Source organism: Impatiens glandulifera, chromosome 6 (assembly GCF_907164915.1).
Source record: "Impatiens glandulifera chromosome 6, dImpGla2.1, whole genome shotgun sequence".
Classification (NCBI taxonomy): Eukaryota; Viridiplantae; Streptophyta; class Magnoliopsida; order Ericales; family Balsaminaceae; genus Impatiens; species Impatiens glandulifera.
In genome coordinates this window covers 8,261,412-8,283,911 of record NC_061867.1, presented here as the reverse complement: position 1 = coordinate 8,283,911, position 22,500 = coordinate 8,261,412, and the positions used below count along the sequence as shown (strand labels likewise).

General features: G+C 31.8%; 2 protein-coding genes and 1 pseudogene across 3 annotated transcripts; all 3 read right to left on the bottom strand.

The window, feature by feature from the left end:
- Nucleotides 1-1,809: 1,809 nt before the first annotated feature.
- On the bottom strand, nucleotides 1,810-7,479 carry LOC124941212 (annotated as a pseudogene).
- Nucleotides 7,480-9,770: 2,291 nt separating this feature from the next.
- LOC124941213 lies at nucleotides 9,771-11,951 on the bottom strand. Its single transcript, XM_047481499.1, has 3 exons — nucleotides 11,620-11,951; nucleotides 10,243-10,310; nucleotides 9,771-10,097 (listed from the first exon to the last, which is right to left on the bottom strand). Exons 1-3 carry the CDS (start codon nucleotides 11,935-11,937, stop codon nucleotides 9,944-9,946), a joined length of 540 nt encoding a protein of 179 aa, XP_047337455.1. The 5' UTR covers nucleotides 11,938-11,951; the 3' UTR covers nucleotides 9,771-9,943.
- A 1,341-nt stretch (nucleotides 11,952-13,292) lies between these two features.
- Nucleotides 13,293-20,662, bottom strand: LOC124941211 (DNA-binding protein SMUBP-2). 2 transcript variants are annotated; one of them, XM_047481497.1, is made up of 7 exons: nucleotides 19,496-20,662; nucleotides 19,088-19,399; nucleotides 18,146-18,429; nucleotides 16,354-17,382; nucleotides 15,258-15,426; nucleotides 14,601-14,758; nucleotides 13,293-13,722 (listed from the first exon to the last, which is right to left on the bottom strand). In XM_047481497.1, exons 1-7 carry the CDS (start codon nucleotides 20,232-20,234, stop codon nucleotides 13,489-13,491), a joined length of 2,925 nt encoding a protein of 974 aa, XP_047337453.1. In that variant the 5' UTR covers nucleotides 20,235-20,662; the 3' UTR covers nucleotides 13,293-13,488. The 2 variants fall into 2 exon arrangements, with proteins under 2 accessions (XP_047337453.1, XP_047337454.1); XM_047481498.1 differs by having other exon boundaries at nucleotides 19,088-19,413; nucleotides 19,496-19,670.
- Nucleotides 20,663-22,500: the final 1,838 nt, after the last annotated feature.

The window sequence follows — 22,500 nt, the reverse complement described above, 5'->3', positions numbered from 1 at the left end:
ATAAAAGAAAGAAAACATAAGTAGTAAATAATTCCCTAAACTATTCAAGTAGGTTCAATTATGTCCACTATGATTTGTATATGTTCAAATTGGTCTCACTTATTCAATAGTTTTCATAATGTAAGTGTGTCCCCTCTAATTATTACTTTCAACTTAAGCATTCAAATTTTAATAGAAGTTTCCTAAGCTTTTTAAATGCTAAACAAACTCAAATGAGTCATAATTTTGTAAAAAAATATATTTTTTTATTATCTGATTGTATGATTACAAAAGAAAAAGATATTTGTTTGCATAATTATATTTATAATTTAAAAAAATAGGGGATGTTAAAATGAATATTTGTCTTTTTTAATGATATGAGTCCAACTAAATACCCTTACATAGATATAAATAACTTTCACTAAATACTCATAAGAATATCCTATGTTAATTCAATTTCTCATAAAACATGTTAATATAAGTAATGATCATTGTGGTTGAATGTGCTACCCTTCTTTAAATCAATTATATCATTCTGATTAATTTAAGTGATAAAAATCTTAAACTAACGAATCATCGAGATGTCTAACTCCAATCATACTAAAAACACGTTGATTTTAAATCTTCTTGTAAATATACAATGACGACCATTTTAAAAAACTTGTTCTTGACCGTCTGTTATTATGACCTTTAGTTTCAAGAACAAGTAGAAGTCATTTTTCGTAAAAGAGTTTCGAGTTTTATCTAAGAAATTTAAAGAACATCGTTCAAATTAGTAAAAGATTAAGACCGATAAAATCCATGAATATTTAGTCTTTATAACTATTTTAAAAACAAAATAAATTGATGGATGAAATCCCGCTATATAGTTGAGAATTGCTTCGAAATGCCATTGAAGTTGCAAACATTTTGGATGAGAATTCTTATTGATGAATTTGAAACATGTAAATAACAAAGATGAAAAATACTCTATCGAGTTTTGAAAGTTTCTCGATGAAATAACACATAATTGCTCATAAAAGTTTGGAGGAAAATGTAGAAAATGAATAGGTAGTTGTTTATAATTGATTGTGCATAAAAGTTTACTCCATTATTAGTTTATAGAATTTATCTTCATTAGTTAGGCTAAATATGTGTGGTTGATCAAAGATTGATGAATTAGGAATATTAGGTGGTTCTCAAAATGCCTAAATTGAAGGATTATTCTTTATCTATCAATGACAAATCTTCTCAATGACAAAAGTACATATATTATATGGTCTCTAATGCATTCTTATCCACTTACAATATCAATGAAACTAAAATTGAACTAGAAGACATCAAAAATATCTTTAAATTATGTTTGATTGAGCTAGAAGACATCAATAAATAGCTTTAAAATTATTTTTATTTTTTTTAAATATCTCATTAAAACGTTGAGATAATATCTTGAAACATAATTTAATTAAATATATATTCAGAATTTATTAACATTTTTATCTCCAATATCAAACCAAAATCCAACTTAAAAAGTGTTAATAGAAAAACTTGAAAACTTAAAAATGTTTCTAAGCTCAAGAATTTGTCAGAAACAAAATCAACTCACATCCATCCCAACAATCTTATCCAATTACAAAATGAAATTAGGTTTAAAGCGAGAAGACATGAACAAATATGACAAATATCTCATCTTGAGATAGTCTTAAAACGTGACTTAGTTAGGCATATATTTTGTCCAAAGTCGACCCAAATCTAGCTTTAGAAAGTGTTTTTGAGAATAACTTGAAAACCTAAAAAGCTTTGAACTCAACAATTTGACATTAAAAAATATCAAATACCTATGACATTTGATTTATTTAAACAGACTCTTCTCTAACTAAATACCATATATGTTACCAAAATGTACCAATTCCAAGACCAAAACACATGAGAAAAATGAATAACTTCTTCAATCTCTATATTTGATAATAAACAAATAAATTACAACCCATATGTTCGGGGTCGGCTCGTTCTTTTCTTCTTCGAGTCTAATCTGTTCACATCATTGTGCAGTTTCATCCCTGTCTTAATAAGTTCCCACCAAATCGAGATTGATTGGAGATACATTAGTTTGTGTTCTTTGCTTTTATATATATATATATATATATATAGACATGTTAGCTACACCACTTCAATACACAAAAAATTCAGTTCTTTATGAGCATTGCATCCATCCTTCTATTTCTAGCAGCATGCTTTAGTTTCTCAAGAGCACAAGTCCAACTTGTCTTACTCTTTCTCTAGACAAGCCAATCCTGGAGTGTATCAATGAGAGATCATTATTTAGAAATAAAACTTATGGTTTTGTTTCATCAACTGGATTATTTTGAAAAAAAAAAGTGACCAAAATATATCCTAATAATGAGATTGAAAAAGTGGGAACAAGGACTTAGGGGTTTGTTTGATGTGGATTTAATCCAACTAAACAACATCTCATCATCATTCAATTATTCTATCAAATCATCAACTAAAATATATCAAAGTACCCTTAATTTATTAAATAATAAGGATATTTTGTACTTTAACACAATAATCCATTTTTTTAATCAAACAAAAGAAATTCTAGAAAATCATTTTTTTTTAAATAACCCAGATCAAACAAGCCCTTAATTACTTCAAAGATGAAGAATTGATTGGAAGATTATGGGCAGCAAAAGAATATGGAAATATGAAATCAAAGAATTAGGACAATTAACTTTCATCTGAAAACTTTATTAGCTAGCACATGAAGACAAACATCAAGATAATCCATTTGTTTTAATCAAACAAAAACATTTCTAGAAAAATCATTTTTTTCAAATACCCCAGATCAAACAAACCCTTAATGACTTCATCGATGAAGAATTGATTGGAAGATTATTGCAGCAAAAGAATATTGAAATATGAAATCAAAGAATTAGGACAATTACTTTCATCTGAAAACCTTATTTTAGCTAGCACATTAAGAACAACATCAAGCCTCTTTGCCTTTTTTTTCACCATTTATGACTGAATTGATCATCGAAATTGATATAAGAAGGAACCAATGAAACTATTTTAGTAAATATTAACTGCCTAGACTCATCAATCATTTCATCAACCAAAATACCCTTATATAAAAAAATATTTTAGTCATTTAAAGCTCCTTGTTTAAAGGGATCATCTTCTCTTAGGAAGCATTTATAACATTAAAATGATTGTTCTGAACTTTTGTTGAATATTTTCATTTGATAAACCAATGATTTTCAAACCATTAAATTAATATAAATATTAAAACCCAGGTCAATGAAACATGTAAATACTCACCTTCTACTAATATCTTCCCAGGTAAGACATTCACCATCTAGGCCATAGTAGAGACGGATAATCTCTCTTTCCCTTCCATTAGAGTTGTATTAATAGTTTCTTTACTTCATCCTGCAAAATTAGCACAACCAGTGTCAACTTGTTTAATTAATAGGTGTGAAGGAAGTGAAACTTCAATTCTACATTGTTAATGACATCAGCATAACGACACCAACTTATTATTTATGTCGATTTTGCTTGTTCGAGATAAAATTAAATAGTCCTGCAGAAATAGTTAGTTCAACATCATTATACCAATTCATTTTTGCTGAGTAAATTACCTTGAGAGCCCACTCATCTATTCCGTGCCATGGAATATTCCCCGGGTTATTATCTGCAATATACTGGAGGTAAATGAAGAGAATTAACTATATTAGTACATCAAACTAAGTGAGAACATAATGAAATGAACCCTAAACTTGAGTAGTGGCTAGAGATCATAGGTTCAAAATTATAATGGAGAGAAAGAGAGGGATCTATTTAGAAACTTAAGTTAAAATTGAATTATTTATTTTATTTTTTCAATTGTTTACTAATGATGATCCAAATTATAGCTTGGTATAAAGATGATTTTTTGGATCATGATCCAGATTATAGTGTGAGTTTTGGCTTCATTTAGAATAAAAGATTATTTTCTGAATTATGATCCAGATTATGTTTTTAGACCATTGTGATCTTTTAGAATTTTTGAATCATGATCTGGATTATAAAGTGTGATAACAAAAGGCTCATTGAGGTGTATGAAAATGATGATTTTGAGTAGCTATAGGTATACATACACTGTGAAGTGTTTCTCCAGGAAGACCATTAAGCGAGGGGAATGCTTCCCGGTCAAGTGAGAAGACTTTATTACTCGCCTGCAAATAGATAGATTGTTGCTAAGCAAGGATAAACGAAACAAGAAATCGGGCAATAAAGTGTTCAAATATTATTACCTCTGTTGCATTCTTCACTTTCTTTTGTGACATGTTCAGACATGCTGCAATTTTCTGAACAAAATATATTGATTCTTATACAGGGAAATCTTAAATCATTTTAAGAGAAAATATAGACAATAAGTATATGATCATAAAATCTTCTTTAAGACAACAATTTTTAGCATAAATATATAGGTAACAAATGGAACTCCAAACTACCCATATTACCTATGTGTCTATTTCACTTTGTCTAACCTCATATGTTTCCTTCCTAGTGTTTATTACTCCAATTTACCGAATTTAAGCAACACAATTACATCCTGATGTTCTTGAGCTTTGCTTGATAAGGATTATTTGGAATTATTTCCAAATAACCCACCATCTCATCAACCATCACTTCCTCAATTCATTCAAATCATCATCAAAATACCACAAATTACCCTTACTGTATTCTTTACCCAAATAAACCACTTTCTTCACATCAAACAAGTTTTTTTCTTTCTTTCAATATAGCAGATTATTTCCAAATATCCCTACATCAAACAAGCTCTTGGTCTTTTTATATGAGCCATTTTGTTTTCTTTTCTGTTTTAAAAGTAAGCCTATACGGTTTGTTATGCTTTATGCTTGACTAACTTGGGCATACACTGCTACAATAACTAAATAACTATATTGCACCCATTCTGGTGTTACATCTGGAATTAAACATATGCACTTTTGTTTTTTGTTTAAGTGAAATCAGTACGTCAAATCGCAATAAATATTATTGACTGGACAAGATAATTACATTCCAGAGGGAACCAATACCTATAGTTGCTATCCACAAGTTGAAAAATTGTAGTTCATGTATTTATTTCCTTTTCTATTGTAAAATTTGGTTGTGTTACTGGTATTTGTGCCAATGGACACCAAACTAAAGAACTGGGCTAGCATGCAACACACTTTCATAAGGAATTAGAAAAATCTAAAGTCTTGTCATGCAAAAGAATGTCAAATGAAGATGTTATCAAAAAAGGGAATGAACTGAAGCAAGTTCTGAATCCTTTACACACATGATTAAATCCCTCATATGAATTATCAAGAAACAGGGAATTTAACTTACATCAATGGATGGAACTATGCCTTTCTCTTCCAGTTTTGATTTTGCATTGCGAATCAAACCAAGCCTTTCATGCAAATAAGTAGGCAATCTTAATGTTCTAGAGTTCTCAACTAATGCTCTTGAAACACCCTGCAGGAAGAAACGAGTGGGTTATAAAAATTTATCCCAATAGTCTAACTCTTGTGATGCAATTGATTTTTGCATGTATTTTAAGATGTTAGTTTCTTATATTTTGTTGTCCAGTGATCATGTTTATTTAAAACTAGACATCATGAACTTCATATAGAAAATTGCATCCCTTTTGGTCAAGTAGATATATGAGAAATATTAATCTTAAATTATGTGTAGAAAATGACGGATGGGAATGTCTACATACATAACCATTTAAATTTCTAACCAAGAAAGTTTCATTTTGTGTTAAATAGAAGATAGGTAATATCAACATATATAGAAGCAAAATCCTATGTACATGATGTTTGCCATAACTATGCCAGTTTCATGTTGTTTGTCCATACTGCAAGGAAATGTTAAAACTTACCTGACGTATCCACCAATAAACATAAGTTGAAATTTTAAATCCCTTAGAAGAATCAAACTTCTCAATTCCCCTAAGGAGCCCAACCAAGCCACCCTTCAAAGATGATGCAATATGATAAGTGTCAGAACTTAGAATATGAAAGTGAAAAACCAATGAAACTGATACTGCAAGCCTGAAACCCATTAAAATAGGAGTTACCTGAATAAGGTCAGCCATTTCAGCACCCATGTTATCATATTTTTGTGCAATAGACAGGACTAGACGAATATTAGCCATTGTTAGCTTTTCTCTCGCTAAAGAACACTCTATCGAAGTTGATTGCAGTTCAGCACGAGAAATCCTTAGGGAAGTAGCAAGTTGCTCATCTGATGGCTCACATCCTAATCTTGCCTTAAGCCTGATTGTAATCAGCACAAATTTGAAATAAGATTTTCCTAGAAACAAAAAAAATCACATCTTTCCATTTATTTTATTCAAAGGGTACTGACAGCATCACAAAAAGCATCGAGTAAGAAAAGTTGCTCAACCTACAGGAACTGTTCAGAAGGTGGATATTTTAAAGTAATTCGTCCTAATCAAACACAAACTTATTTGAAACAATGGTCAATGTAGTGTAGCTCATTGGTTAGATGTCTACTCCTTAAGCGGAAGGTCAAGGAAGGAAAATATTTTTAATAACTTCATCCCTACTTTTCGAGCCATCACATGTCAAATGATAAAAGTTACACAAATAAAGAGTAAAATATTTAAATTATTATTAAAAACAACATGTATGTATTGACTACTAACTAGTACCAGAAAAAAAATGATAGTGAGGATGTTCCTAAATGAAAGAATAAACATCAGTAGTTACCTTAACTTCTGCTGTTCTAAGTATATGCCAATTTTGATGATTTTTGAGAGTTGCACTACTTCTGCATGGGTAAGCAACTCTTCACTTATTACAACCCTTTACATACCCTTTCAAACGTTCTTAAGCAACTCTGGATTAATGTTAGACCTCAAATGCTTTACATTAGGTTGCCCCATATAACTGCTCACTTTTTTCCTCCTATCAGTTGTTCTGCGTTGCCTAGCCGTAGTCCCTGAACAAGTAATCATCTGCTCCTTCCTGGATGTTTTCTCTCTCGTCTCTAGTATACTTTCTTCTGGAGAAAGATTCCATTGTTTTTCTAGCATCGACTTCTGTAACAAAAGGATTGCCTCCAGGTTAACCTCATGATCCCATGAGTCCTTCCCTAAACGGTCAACTGTTTGGAACACTTGTGCAGTTGAAGGTTCTGAACCCGTTTCAATATGTTCTTTAAGAGCTTTGATGGATAAGAAACTAGTGTCATTATAAGATGACTTCTTTGCCCTGATAACGTTTGTTGATGTAGGTTGAAGGTACGATGAAGTGTAATGACTGCTGCATGAAAGCTTATCTGTATGGTCTGAATAATAATAAGAGGAACTCAAAAGCCTTTTCCCAGCACTAAGTCCAATAACTGCAGCAGCGGCCATCATATGGCTTCCCTATCGCTTATGCTATAGCATTACACATATGCCTAACCAAAATTAGATGAAATTAGAATCTGTATGATTAAATAAGAAGTATATTTGGTCCATTACATAATGAAGAAAGAATAATCAGCCAATTTCATAAGTCTAAATGCTCGTATACTATTGAAATTTCAATCATATTTGAATAAATGTATGAAGATTAATAGATGATTCTGATAACTAAAGGCAAAAGTTTCTTTTCAAATCTATATAAGTTTAAGTTTGAAGCCTGCATTTATGAAAGAAATTCAATAATTTTTGAAGCAAGAATAGTAACAACTAAAAAAACACGGAAAAAGATGCAATAATGTGTTATTATTCAAAGTGAAATCTAGAACAAAATAGCAAACTCCTTCCTTAAAAAATGATTAATGAACAGTTGATTAGAAAAATGTACTTAGAATGAATAAGTAAAGTAATAAGTACTATATTTGAGAATGTAACTACAAGTAATAGCATCTAATAGCATCGTTTATTTCGATTCTCACTAAAAACGTTTTAAGTTGAAATAAGATCATTAATAAAATGAGTGAATCTGTCACAAGTTGGAGATCATTTATCGAATCAATAGAAGCCAGAATTAGGAAATATATAGTAATCAGAGGACACAAGCTGAGTGAATTCAGCAGTTGAAAAGAATCACCTATTCGGACTTCATTTAAGGAAACGAACAAGAATCAGAAATCAACAATTAAACGTTCTACAAGTTAATAACTAACATTGAATACAAAATCAAAAGGAAACACAAAATCGATTCAGTATCTTCCATTAATCACAATAATGATCTGAATACAGAATACAAAACATGCATTGAGATTGAGTATTGGAGTAACGAACATAAGCTGAGTTATGAAGATCGGATCCATACATTATACATACCTGAATGACAATGAATAAAGAGCAGGAAATGATGATAATAATAATAATCGGCAAGATAAGATGATAGCGGCGATAGAACCAAAGCTAGCTGGATATTGTGAAGTGTGCTGATATTGCCGTTTAGTTTCACAATCCTTTCTCCGCCATGCGAAGCCAGATGGAGTATTACTACTAGTTCAATGTTGCCGTTTCTTATCGATCGATTTGATCGAATCTCTGTAAAATTTGAAGTATTTGGAAGGAAAAAAGGTAGAAGAGAGAGAGAGAAAGAGAGTATGGTTAATGGATATCAGAAAGGAATGCAGCGATTGGCTGGAAGAGATATTTGGTATTACGTCCGAGTGGCTCACCGATTTCCAAATGGCTTTTCTTTGCCACGTATACTTTTTCTAACTGTCAATCTTTCTTTCTTTGCCCATAATTTTATTAAATATTATTAATCAAAATAAATGATCAACCCAAGAATGTTATCAAAATATATTTTATCTTATCCACAACTAAAAATTAAGTAACAAAGAGTATTCAATAACATAATTGGATTCACGCGGTAATATTTGATTTACTATTTTGATTATTTTTTAGTGAAATATAGAGGAATCGTTAAACTTTCACTCAAGTGTAATAGTATGATACTATTATAATTTATAATATTAGTTTCTAAAAAAAATGATATTTGTATTTTTTTTTTTAATGTCAATTTTAGTCTATTTAAGTTAAAGTGTATGTTGTAATAAAATTTTTAATAATAAATTTTAATTAAAAAAATAACATAAAATAAAACATAGCTACTAATGGTTCTAAAATTAATTTATTAAACTATTTAAAAAATATAAATTTTCAAATGAACTCATTTTTGTATCATTTTGTTACATTAAGACTAAATGTCTCAAATTTAGTTAACACTAGAAATGTCTTCCATTTAAATAAATATAGTTCTAAAATAAAAAAACTAAAATTGTAAATATGGTTATAAATAATATTTTTAGTATTAAATCTAAGAAAACCTTTTTGAAAATAATTCAAAGTAGTAAAACAAGAGTCTTCCTTCAAGATAGAATGTCTTAAGGAATTATGTTAACTGTCTAAATAAAATAAAAAAATCAAAATCAAAACAATTTTTCCTTTTAAGTTGTACTCTTTTTCTTCTTATTTTAATAATATTCATATTTAATTTTTATTATACACTATAATTATTCACTACTACAGTAATAATTTTAATTATACACTATAATTATTCACTACTACGCCTATTGCAGCAGTTTATTCGGGAAATTTTATGAAATAATCCTAATAATTGCCTTTATTTGTAATGCCTTTATTTGGTCTAAACGTAAAAAGAAAATACCCCTTCGCGTCACACAACGCAGTGTTTTCGTCCAAAGGGTCATTTTTCCGAGGTTTATGAAGCACTTGTCATCTCCCCAAATAAGAGCTATAGGATCATTTCATCAAATTTCTTGTTTTTGACACGTAAATCAAATGTGCTTTCAAATTGACCCCCTTAAGAAGTAAAGTTACATTTAATCCATAGTTTGAGAACTTAATTAAGAGCAACAAGAATAATCATCATTCAATTAACCAATTCAATGTAAAACCAAAACAAGAAAAAACAAATTTAGGGTTTTTCCTCATAATTATGCTTTTTCACTTCTCAGCATCAGCTTCAACAGGTGTTTTGGTTGTCATCTTGTCAACAGCATGAACAATGTTCTGCAATTCCTCCCAAATAGCCTTGTAAACCATCCTCTGTCTGTTTACCATAGATTGTCCTTCGAAAGCTGATGAAATTACATCGATACTGCAAAAAATAACCATGCCATATTTCTCTTTTCAAATCTCATCCATAAACCAAGTCGAACGCTACAAATGGTATATCATTGACAAATCTTTTGAAAAGTTTAGAACAACTTCTTATGACCCAAAATCACTATTCTATTGCTCACCTAACGTGTCGTCCATCACCATACGCATCGTTCACAACTACAGATTCTGCGTTTAGCTGCTCTTTTATCTGAAATTCAGCAGTTTTGTAGACACGGTTAGGAAAAATAATAACATGATTGCTCATATTACATGGAAAGCATTAGTCTCGAATAGTGTAGGACTAGTAGACTAACAATCTGCATAGTACATATAATTTTCTCAAAAAAAATAGATGAGACAAGAAGAAAACTAGTTATTTGCCTATTTGAAATTTCAAGGGAAGCTTTAGGGTCAAAAGAGAAGAAAGTTAACTTCAAACTGTTGCACCAAATGCACCAAAGTCTGGTTCCTTTAGGCAAAGACACTTCCTATTGTTTGAGGTAAATTTTTACATAAGTTATTAAGTTTATTCTAACTGTTGAAAAAAAAAACATTTTGAGAACTAGTAGCTCAAGCTTGAGAAGCAAAACCGAGTTTGAATTTTAAAACAAATATCTCGTGTAAGATCACAATTCAACGCAAATTTTTGGCACTGTATTGTTTGATATGATACTTGTGTCAGCACAAAAAGGTATATATAAGTAAATGGTGTTTGCTAATGGATTGAAATGAGAGTTTAAGTTAATTAAGAAAGACTAAGTGATTAACTATATGTGCATTATTCTATGAACTTAGGTTCTCTTTTTTGAAACCATAGTTTTTCTCCAGAGGAAGCTAGCACGACCCCAATCAGAGAACACTATGAGTTGGTATTCATGAAGAACCTTTTCAGCTTCATTTTGTTTTCGTTTTTGAATGTAGGAAGCTAGTATGACCTCCACTTCAACCGACAGCATTCTAAGTGAGAATCAAACTCGTAACCATTACTCTCTTATGAACCATTCTAGCCATTTGAGCTACCTTAATGGTTTTTTTTTCAAACAATGAAGCAAATGATTTGCAATTGATAATGAACAACATGCATGGAAAAAGCTATCTCATCAAATCGAGTTATTTCGTGATTGGTCCTAATAATCTCTATTGGCATCAAATCCAAAATTTCTTTACAAACATGTGATAGTTGAATTCCTCTAACTTCTCATCTCATTCTTCAATCTAGCAAACCCTACCTGTTTATTACAGTGTTATTGAATTTTACTTAATAATAATCAAGTTCCTAAAACACTCAAATAAGAAAGATGAAATATCTAACTAGTTTCATCAATCACATACTAAACTAGGGTTCAAAAATCAGAAACTTATATAAGCTTCAACATATTCAAACCTAAACAAACAAACAAAAAATCATCCGAACAATTCCAATAACGATATATACACTACCTGTAATGTTTCCAGCATCTTGAACAGTTCAATTCAAAGAAAAATCAAACATATAAGAGAATAAACCACAACAGTACCTTCTTCTCCATTGATAGTATCAAAGGAGAATCGATAGGGCCGGCGGAATCATTGAGTTGAGATAATGTTCTTATGGTGTTGAAACGGATCAAGTTACGGCTAGATGTGAGAGAATCGCCGCCGCGGTAACGCCTAATCATCATCATCTGGAGCGGTTGGTTCTTAGAGATGGATGATAATAGAAGAGGTGTTCTGGTAACAGTGTCACGAAGATTGAGGAGTTGATGAGATGTGACGATTGAGCGGCGGCTGATGAAGAAACTTGATCTTATGGTGGATAACGCCATCGCAGGAGAACGCAGAAGCGATTCCACCATTACTTAGATGATGTAGTAGCATATCTCTATTTGATATCTTTAATATATATTAAACCCCCATTAGTGATAACAATCAAAAGGAGAAAAAAAAATCATATTAAATTTTAAGTTGTCTTAATTTCACTTTCATTTTTTTATTATTATTTAAGATCAAGATAAAATTAATAATTATTTAAATTTAGTTTATCAATAAAATAAATAATAATAATAATATGGAATTGTCGGGATTGAATCTCTTTATTATGGTCAATTTCAGTATTCTTATCGAATTTACACTTTTGACTTTTAAATTATATAAATTATGGTTTTGACTTAAGTTATTAACAATTTCAAACGTCGTTAACTTATTATTTATATATACATTTATAAATAAATAAAATATTTATATAACTAATTTAACTACCGAATTTGAGTTTTGACTACCGATTCTTAAAATTCGATAGTTAAATTAATGAAATTAATATTTTATTTATTTATGAATAAAACGTAAATAATAAGTAAACGACATTTAAAATCGTTTTATATAATTTTAATAATAAGAAATCTCAAATTGTGAGGATTAAAAGAAAAGACTCAAAATTTCAATTGTCCAGGAATTTCAATTTGATAATTTAACCGGTATAAAATGAGTTCCTAAAATTGGTTAAATTTATATTCTATCCTTTTAAATTTGTGTTATTCAACAATTTGTCGATCAAAATATCAAAATAAAGAAAAGAAATATCATGAACATGGTAACCTATATCAAAACTATCAAATAATGTTTTCTAATCAAAACAAACATTTGATATCATAGACAAGATTTTTAAAACTAGTAAATTTAAATTGAGAAATACTCTTCTAAATGATGAGATATTCAATCTTTTTATGTCATATTAGCGATATTGGACAATCACAAGTTCGATTCCATCTGGAGCGCTTTGAGTTTAAATAGAGGACCATAATTGTGGGATATAATTCTAATTTTCCTTTAATTCCCTCCAAAAAAAATCATTTATTCACGATGCAGAGTCACTTCCCTAAATGCAATCAAGTTTTGACTATTGTTTCTAAGAGAAAGAAGGCAAAGTAACCTCACTTATTCCTTCTAAACAATACTATTTTTTCACCAACACTACTTAATCTCAAAGAATATGCAGCTTCATTTGTAATTAATGTATTTACTAACCATATTTAAGACATAAGCAAGCTTAGTTTTCTCTTCGGGTCAAAGACATAATGTAACAATCATATCATCAACATACACAATCATAACAACAATCTTATACCATGTTATCGCAATCTCTTATCCAAATTACTTCAACCCAACAAAAGTGAATCTTTTCACCCATTCTTAACCACAGAAAACAAGGGCATTCAATCATAAAGTATCATTTACAATTAATACCACTAGTAAAAATAGGAGTATAACGTTGTTCATTTTATGACTGTGTTGTGTAAACCTGTACAAGATAGGGCAATAATAAATATTGGGAACAAATGTATGTAGTTAATAAGATGGAGAGAAAGTAATTGATTGATCTCATTTCATCTTATTAATGATAAATAATACTAGGCCAGCATTGGGTCCATACCAAGGCCAGAACCACCATATGCACCAGGCTCTGCGTGCTTCACTCTACCATTATGCCTGATATGACGCAAAAGCCTGGCAAGGAAAGTGTTATGGCATATTGTTGAGCTATCGCATATAACTGCAACGTGTTTGCGTGCTCTTGTTATGGCCACGTTCATACGTCGGCTGTCCCCCAAGAATCCAACCGCTCCTAGTGTGTTTGATCGAACCTAAACACAACCATAATTATCAACAACCTCATAACCATAGTATTTTTACCAAGATTTCCATTTGCATAGACTTGGGTTATAATTATCAGGAAGAATACTGTAGTGATAATAGGAAAGGAGAAAAGATTGTAGCGGTTAGGTACTTGGGTTAGTATTTATTGGCCAAATGTAGGAAATACCATTATTGCATAAGTCCTTGTGTTCAATCTTGTTCATGTTGGGGTTATAATATTATTGTAGTTGATGATTTGAATGATGTGATTGATGAAAAAATGGATGAAAACATATGGTGGGTTATTTCAAATAACCCAATCCTAACAAGGTCTAAGACTATATAGACTTGTTTGAGGTGTTCATTTTACTATTTAATCCAAATAAACCTGTATTCCATTATCAATCATTCCTTTCATCGAATTATCAATTAAAAAACCTAAATATCCTTATTTTTAAACATGTTAAAGCTTGTTTGATCTTGGGTTTAAATTCGTTTGATGTCAAAAAATGGTTTATTTTGATCATTTGGGTAAAATGACCCAAATAAACTTAGCATTTAATTTTTTTAAATGTTATCAAATTGAAAAAGTGGTTGATATTTGAAAATAACCTTGTTTGTGCCGGGTTATTTGGGGTTCTAATACCAAATTGCCCTTAAAATATAGTTTTGTAAAAAAAAGAGGGTATTTGAAGGGATTGGAACCCAGATCAAACAAGGGACAAACAAACCACCTCAAACAAACCCTTAGTCATTTTTACTTAAATAACCCACTAATTAAATAACCCCACATAAAAAATAACCCCAAAGCCCTATGATAATGATAGAAATAATGGATGTGACAATAAAGAAAGTAAGACACAATGCAAGATTATCATAGACATACCATTGATACAATCACTGCATCAGCTTCCCGACCTTGAAAGCTGTCAACAGTCGAAACTTCTACTCCTCTAGCCTCATAAAGCTCATCCAGCATGTCCCTTAGGAGTTGTACCTGAGCAACATAAGGAGACTGAACTAAGATAGCTGCCGGGTTAACACCTGCATAGACATTTGAGAAGCCAAATGAGGATTGGATGAGATATAAATTATAGAAACATTAACACCTGCATAGCCATTTGAGAAGCCAAATGAGGATTGGATGAGATATAAATTATAGAAACATGGGAAAAATATGTTACTTGAAGGAGATTGAAGTGCAAGGTCAAAAAATGTAGCACAAGTATGAACATAGTCATACTGGTCAAAAACATTAACATATGGAGCTCAACTAGGAACATCAAAGATCGGTAACAAAAATCTATAGAGAATATGTTTCATTCTAATATCATATAGCCATAAAAGCCTTAGATTTTTTAAAATTTTTTTGGCTACAGCCATAGATAGAACTTATCCACAAAACACTATAATTTTAATTTTATTTGTATATTTTCTTCTCATAAGCAGTAAGATAATGTTCATCACGTTCAAGTGTTTGTAAAAGAAAAATGAGTGCACTTCATGTTTTTCAATTGACCCTTTTTTGGGTTGAGAGTATTACCAGCATATATCAAACAAGCAACGTGTTCCACAACAATATCTGCTTCCCCTTCATTGTAAAAAGAACCTGTCCCAGCAGGATCCAAACGCTCCTCACAGCCTATGGATAAACTTCCATGTTGTTTTCTTGTATCGAGCAAAAGCAATGGACATTGTGTTATCCAAGTAGGCTGCAGTGATCAAGAAACAATGTGAAGCTTCTTTACATCTATAGCATTGCAATACAAGCACTAACAGTTATCCAAAATGATCTTCTACCTTTCAGGCATAATATATTCCAAATACTACAATTTTAGTATTACAATCATGTACTTAATGCCCCCATTTTGAAAGCTATTGTTTTTTTTTCTGGATCTGTTATCAGATACAAAACATTAACGTTTGGAAACTCAAAATTTATTTTTGTTTTGGAAATGGATCCAAATATAGTATCAAAATAATAAGTGTTTTCAAATGGGGCTTTAAAGTGGGTAATAGTGATTCCAAAGTAACTGAACTAAGCTATTATTTATTTTGTTGTAAAACTGGAACAAGTAATGGATATAAATGAAGAAATTTATTTGTACATGCTAGAACCAATGATTGTGAAATCTAAAAGATAATATTTCTTGGGTGTCTTATATTGTACATAAAAAATAAACTCATGCTTTTAGGCTCCTTCACAAAAGGTTTAAACTAAGAGCATATAAGCTTCTCTGAATTAGCACAATACAGATCATAAGTATATACATATAAATATTGGTCTGTTTTGTTACACTTTTTCATGTGATCATGATCCAAAAAAATCTACATTTGTTTGTCAAAAATCATGATTTAGAACTAATATTGATGACGATCTTAAAATAATCTGATTATGAATCATGAAAAAAATCTTTAAACCAAATGAAGCAAAAAATTAAACTATAATTTGAATTGTGACTTAGAAAATAATTGTATACCAAATGAAGCAACAAAATCACATTTATAATGTGGATCATGATCTAGAAAATTTTACCAAACAAAAATAATCACTTTCAATTTAACTTTAACCATTTTCCAATGAAATCATGATTATAACAAAGATTGTAACAAAATACCAGCAAAATCAGATTACTTACCTTAACAAATGGAGAATCCACAAGTAGATGAGAAGCAACAATGGGGGAGGATTTTAATGATCCACCATACATCTCCCTTGAAGCCCAACTTGATATTGCATCATTCATCCTGAATTGAGTTGTCAGTTTGGTGACTAGAACTTCATCATGCAAGGTTGTTGCTCTCTCCAAGAGTGATATTCCAAGACCACCTTCAGAAGCTATTCTAGATAGAATTATTGGAGCTAGTTGGCATTGATCACCTGCAAGAATACACCTTTTTCCCTGCAATATTGGGATCCAGCAAGAAGCTTCAATTGCTTGGGCTGCTTCATCTATAATAACCAGATCAAATGCATCTAACCGTCGAATGAGAGGATCAGCTGCTCCAGTATTGGTTGCCAGAACAACATGAGCGCCTTCTAATATCTCCTTTATGATTTCCTTTTCCTTCTTCTTCAAAGCTTTACCTAATTGTTTCAGAAGTTGACGAATCCCAGAAGCTAGAGAATCATCCCTCAAACAAAGTCTTAAGTCCTTCCTTAAATCCGATCTTTTTCTATCAAACTCTGCTCTGAAATCTGCAATCTTCACATTCACAAGCTCTACCAGCGACTTTGAAGCAACAACAGGCGATATCCTTGCTGGATTTCCACAACGTACAATTTTTATTTCGCTATCAGAAAGTTTTTCAACAATGTTGTCAACGGCAGCATTTGTTGGTGCAGTTAAAAGGACCCTCTCACCCTGTTTGACTGCTTGTAAGATCAGTTCTTTTAGTAGAACCGATTTTCCAGTACCTGGAGGCCCTTGTATTATCAGAACTGGACGTTTCTGGTTCAAACCAAAGGATAGTGCTTTCCTTTGGGAATCATCATATTTAGAGTTTAAAATATCATCAGCTTTCACTTCAGTCCAATCCACAATATTTTTTTCCTCCAGCCAAGAAACATCTTCTTTGTCTCCAAATAGCGTAGCAACTACAGCAATGGAGGGGTTGTTCTTATCCAAACCTTTCTTCCGCAATATCATCAATGCTTCACAATTTCGCTATTGTGGTAAAAGAAATCATCAATTAGTTTTGGTTCAACTGAAAATTAAGTTTTGAATGTTCAATAATTAATTTTATGTGAAAAATTAGTTATGTGCCTGAAAAATAAATTTTGAATAAACTAAATGAAAACAGTTGAATTTTAAGTACTTCATATATGAGTTGATTTCATAAAAGAACTAATGTCGGGAAAGTACTTATATACTGTTGTCCCTTGCAGTAACACAGTTTGACTAATTTACCCAGGATTAAAGTTGTCTTTTGTAGGCAACTTTAATTGTTGCTAACATGTTTTTAATAGATTATTTTGATCGTTTGAAATATTATACATATAGCTGAATTTAGAATAAGACAATGAGTACAGAAAATGCTGATAAGATAACAAACAACAATCATAAAAAGGAGAAATGTCTACATTTCCTATAAGATTTATTTGCAAGTTGACGATGGAAAACTAGACATAAAATAGTATTATAAAGATATAGATATTTGTAACTCTCTTAAATAAATACCAGAGTTTATTCAATTGTTTTTCTAGCCTTGTTGAAAACAATGAGAAAATATCAAAATTCTTGCCGTTACTGTAAACTTTTTAATGAAGTTTTTCCTTTTCCACAAAAAAAAGGAGATGAAGAATCTGATGCAGTAAATTGAAGTTAAGGAGAAAGAAACACTTGTAAATGCTACACAAGCAATGTTTCTTCCACATGTAATGGCAGCCAAATGAACAGAAAACTTAAGAATTGGTAACCATTAATTTACCTCATATGTCAGTGCATCAGCTAATCCAGGAATCCGATCAATGCGTATAGACTTCCCAAAGAGCTTAGCGAAGGTGGGATCACCATGTCTAGATTCTAAAGCCACAGTAATGCTACATCCATCCTCTCCGAGATTATGAACAAACCCCTGCATGCAAGATGTTGCGCCAGCACCCCTGCTGTCACAAGTTCTCACACAAACCATGTCTCCAGGCGAAAGGGTAGTTGGTGGTAGCCTGTGATTTCCATCTACCCTAAATAGTACCAAATGCATTCCACCTAATCCTGCATTCAAAATTCAAGTTATCAACAGAATAACAACTTCAAATAAATCCTCCATTTTAACAAACTATTGTTTGTTACAAAGACACCAACGAAATCAAGTTTATCAGTACTAGCAAATTGTAAAAGATAATAACTGTTTAAAATAAATTTTTTTAATGTAATATATAGACAATAAGTGAAAGCCAAACAAAGTTTTCTAATTGAACAAAAACAGATAGAAGTATTGAACAAATGCAGCAACCCTTCGTAACTTAAGAACAATATGAAAATTAAATTCCCTTATTCGTGATCATGCTTATTTTCATATCTAAAAAACAAATAAAAGTTAATATTTGATAAGTTAAATGTTAATGAAGATCATGTAAAAAACATAAATGAACAAATATATTTCCTCAACTGCAAGAATTTCCTTTTCTATCATATCTACAAAGTACGGTGATCACTTATTGGGTAGGTTAGGTTTAATTGGCTAAATATCAATATGTCGCTAATATTCTAGTCTATACTTTATCAAAACTTTAATCCGCCACATTGAATGCTTTCGGTTAAGGATGGCTGGTAGAGCGAGTTGGGCAGTTGGGTTACTCACCCTGATAAGGTTGGTTAATCTTAGCTTCAAACAAATACTATAATTATTTTGTCTCTCACACATAGTTACCTGTAGACGAGTTAATTGCATTCAAATTGCAGATGGTATCACAAAGTTCTTGATCAGACTGGCCATGGCTAACCAAGTAATCAATTGCTTTTGGTGAACTGGGGATATCCTTGCTGGGTAAAGGAACAGCATCCAACTCTTCTTGTGTATACTCTAGTTCAGAATCTCTTTCTATACGAAGAAGATCTGACATGTGTTTAGTAAACTCATCAATCCTGCTTTGAATGGCCTTGACCTTGTCAAGATCCATACCCAGACTACTTTGGAAAGTCTTAGGTTGAGAAATTTTCCTTGCAATAGATTTGTGCTGAGCTGCAAATTGCACCCTGTCAGGCCCAGGTTCTATTTAGAGGTTGCAAATATTAAATGGAATTTTCACCTTGAAAGAGTTAGGAGATTAGAGAAAACCTGAAGTTGCCAGCTCTTTCAGAAGCTTCCATGATTCAGTATCACGCCAATTGTGAACTAATGCTTTAGACTCCAGTTCAACGAGAACTTCTCTCAGCTCTCTCTGAAAATTATCAAAAAGAGTAGGATAGTGGGTGCAAGCTTTCAGACAGACTGCTTCTAGTCCAAGAGGCATCGGAATAGCGGTTAGGTATGGCTGAGATTGAATAACGAATGTAAGACCAGGACCCATCCGCTGTCTGACCTCCAAAAACTCCCCTTGAATCTCCGACATTGCAATATCCGATGCCATAGCTTTCATCCCCTCGCATATCCATCTTACCACACTTTTCCCCATATCCCTTCTCCCCATTGGGTCTCCATTCTGACGTAAACTGCGCAGATCAACCGTCTTACCATTCTTAACCTTGGACGGAGTTTCCTTGGCTGCAGATGGCTGCTGAGCACCAGAATTGTCAACAACTTCAGTGGGAGACTCCTCCTCGAGCTTCTTATTCGTTGAAACCTTGTTTCCAGACCTGCGGCTGCGGTATTTTCTCTTGGAAACAGTTGTTTCAATCCCGCTGTTACTGCAACGAATCGAACTATATTTGGTGAATGATGGACGACGGTTAGTTGTCAAGACTTTTCTGTTAGTTATGAAAGAGGATCCCCATGATGGAGGATTTAGCGTGAGACGGCGAGGTGACTTCAAAACGAAAGTCGAGATGTTACTACAGATAAATACCGACGTTTCCATCTTACACCCCTGCGCAGGATCGTATACTATCACTAAAACATAAGCTTAGGTATCAAATTTCACAGCTTTTAATCGATCAAATCGATTCCTAAAGAGGAAGAACAGTACAGTACAGTATTTAGATTGATTCACGCCTTATAAACTACAGATATATATATAATTCTGGCTGGAAATGCATTTCCATTTATGAGATGACTGAAATAGGAAGGGAATCGAATTAGAGGTCAGCGAAATTCCAAACCTTCCTTGTTCAGTGGAGGATATTTTCTTGCATCTTGTGGTGGGGGCGCTAAGAATGGCGATTTGAGAGGTTGAAGGGAGAACTTAACGTTGCCATCGACTTCCGATCTGGACCATGAAGAGATGCGAACGCGTCGGCTAATTGGCCGTTCGCGATTCTCATTTGGCAGTGTTTGAAAAAGTTGACGTGTTTTGCTATTACACTGCCATCTTCTCTTTCACATCAATGGAAATTACGGATCTTCTACAGAGAAAACCTAGAAATTGATGTGGAAGAAGCTACACCAGTCATTAATTATTTCATAAGAAATTTGCATGCATTATTATATTTTAGAAATAAAAAAAAATTAAGTACAAATTTAATAAATTAAAATAATTAATTAACTTGAAATTTTTTAAGAAAATAAGTAACAAGATCTCCACACGAATTAATAGGTTTCTGGATATAATCTCCGACATTGTCATGATAATGACATTTTGAATAATTCTTAACGGTCTAATTTTGTTGTTAAAAATTTTTCGATTTTTTTTCAACCAGATAGTTCACTATGAAATTATAGAGATAAAAACTCATATTTTAAATCTCGTATTTTTAGTCGCCCAAATTCATGTCTCCAATAGTCACTAACGGTTTCTAGCATAACCCACTGTATTCTAGTCAAATTTCACAAAACACTTCATATATACTTGCAACAACGTGACAATGTAAAAGTATATGAGACACATACGTCAATGACTCACAATAAGAATGTAATTTTTCATACATCTATTGTCAGTGAGAATTCCGCCGTAAATAACACTCCAATAAAAAAATGATTTTAATTGGTAGACGTCTTATACTATAATAAATTTCTCAACAAAGATCAATCGGGCTAATTTTATTGAACAAAGTGTAACAATGTCCCACATTAAAGTTATTCAGATCTCGCCACCGCATTGAATCTTGAGAAGACGGTTTAACCTCTTATTTCTAATTATTAACAAAAATCTATTATTGAACATGCTTTCATCATTGTTCAATCTTCTTCTATATTTGATACGGTTAGCGAAACCATTAGACCGAATGTCAAACATATTTTTGACTGATGCATCTCTACAAATTGAAATAGAATCAAGCTCGGGGAAAACATTCACCAAACATTACCATCACACCAAATGTCATCCCAAAAACTAATCGAACTTTCATCACTAACAATAAAAATTGAATGCTCTCGATAAATCTTCCACATGGCATAAATATCACCCAAATGTTGCATCCCACATGTCTATAAGAAATCTTGGTGAACCAACCAGACTTATCCTGACCAGATTTACATTTAATCAATTTAGCCTAAATATTATCTTGCTCAGATTCAAATCTACTACACCATTTAGATAAAAAAAAAAGGCTTTATTAAAAAAAAATAAGATCGCGGATTTCCAGTCCCTCTACTCTTTTATTAATTTAACTTATCCCAAGTCACTAAATGAGAAAATGAGGAATTAGACGATCTCCATAAGATTTTACACATAATTCTCTTCATCTTCACGATCACACACTTTGGGAGAACAAATAGATACATCATATAAGTTGGCATTGAAAAAAAGCGATCTTGATAAAGACTAAACGACATCTTTTAGAAATCATCTTACTTTTCCAAATGGGAAACTTCATCTTCATCTTACTGATCGGGTCCTAAGAAGCTTTGGAGCTAGCTTTAGCCCCTAGAGGGAGCCCGAGATACGTAGACAGAAAATTCCAATTTAAAATCCCAGAATACGTGTCAATCTAATTTTTCTCCTAGACGAAACTGAATTAAAGAAAAAGATATTAGACTTACTTAAGTGTAGTCCTAAAATGCTTTAAATATCCAAAGAATATTTGAAGGTGTTTGAAATTCTCTCAATAGCCTGAATCATGTAAAGAGTGTCATCTTCAAATAATAAGTGAGACATAGAGAATGAAGATCGTCTCGTACTGAACTCCACCCCACGAAACAAACCCGCATTTTCGGCAAACAACATCATTCTAGAAAGGTCTTCCATA

Coding starts and splice junctions, on each gene's coding strand:
- LOC124941213 (XM_047481499.1), bottom strand. CDS start 11,937: ATGGTGGAATCGCTTCTGCGTTCTCCTGCGATGGCGTTATCCACCATA. Junction 10,311..11,619: donor TACTATCAATGGAGAAGAAG/GTACTGTTGTGG, acceptor GCTGAATTTCAG/ATAAAAGAGCAGCTAAACGC. Junction 10,098..10,242: donor GGTGATGGACGACACGTTAG/GTGAGCAATAGA, acceptor TATTTTTTGCAG/TATCGATGTAATTTCATCAG.
- LOC124941211 (XM_047481497.1), bottom strand. CDS start 20,234: ATGGAAACGTCGGTATTTATCTGTAGTAACATCTCGACTTTCGTTTTG. Junction 18,430..19,087: donor TGCAATTAACTCGTCTACAG/GTAACTATGTGT, acceptor TTTTGAATGCAG/GATTAGGTGGAATGCATTTG. Junction 15,427..16,353: donor TGGATTCTCCATTTGTTAAG/GTAAGTAATCTG, acceptor TGATCACTGCAG/CCTACTTGGATAACACAATG.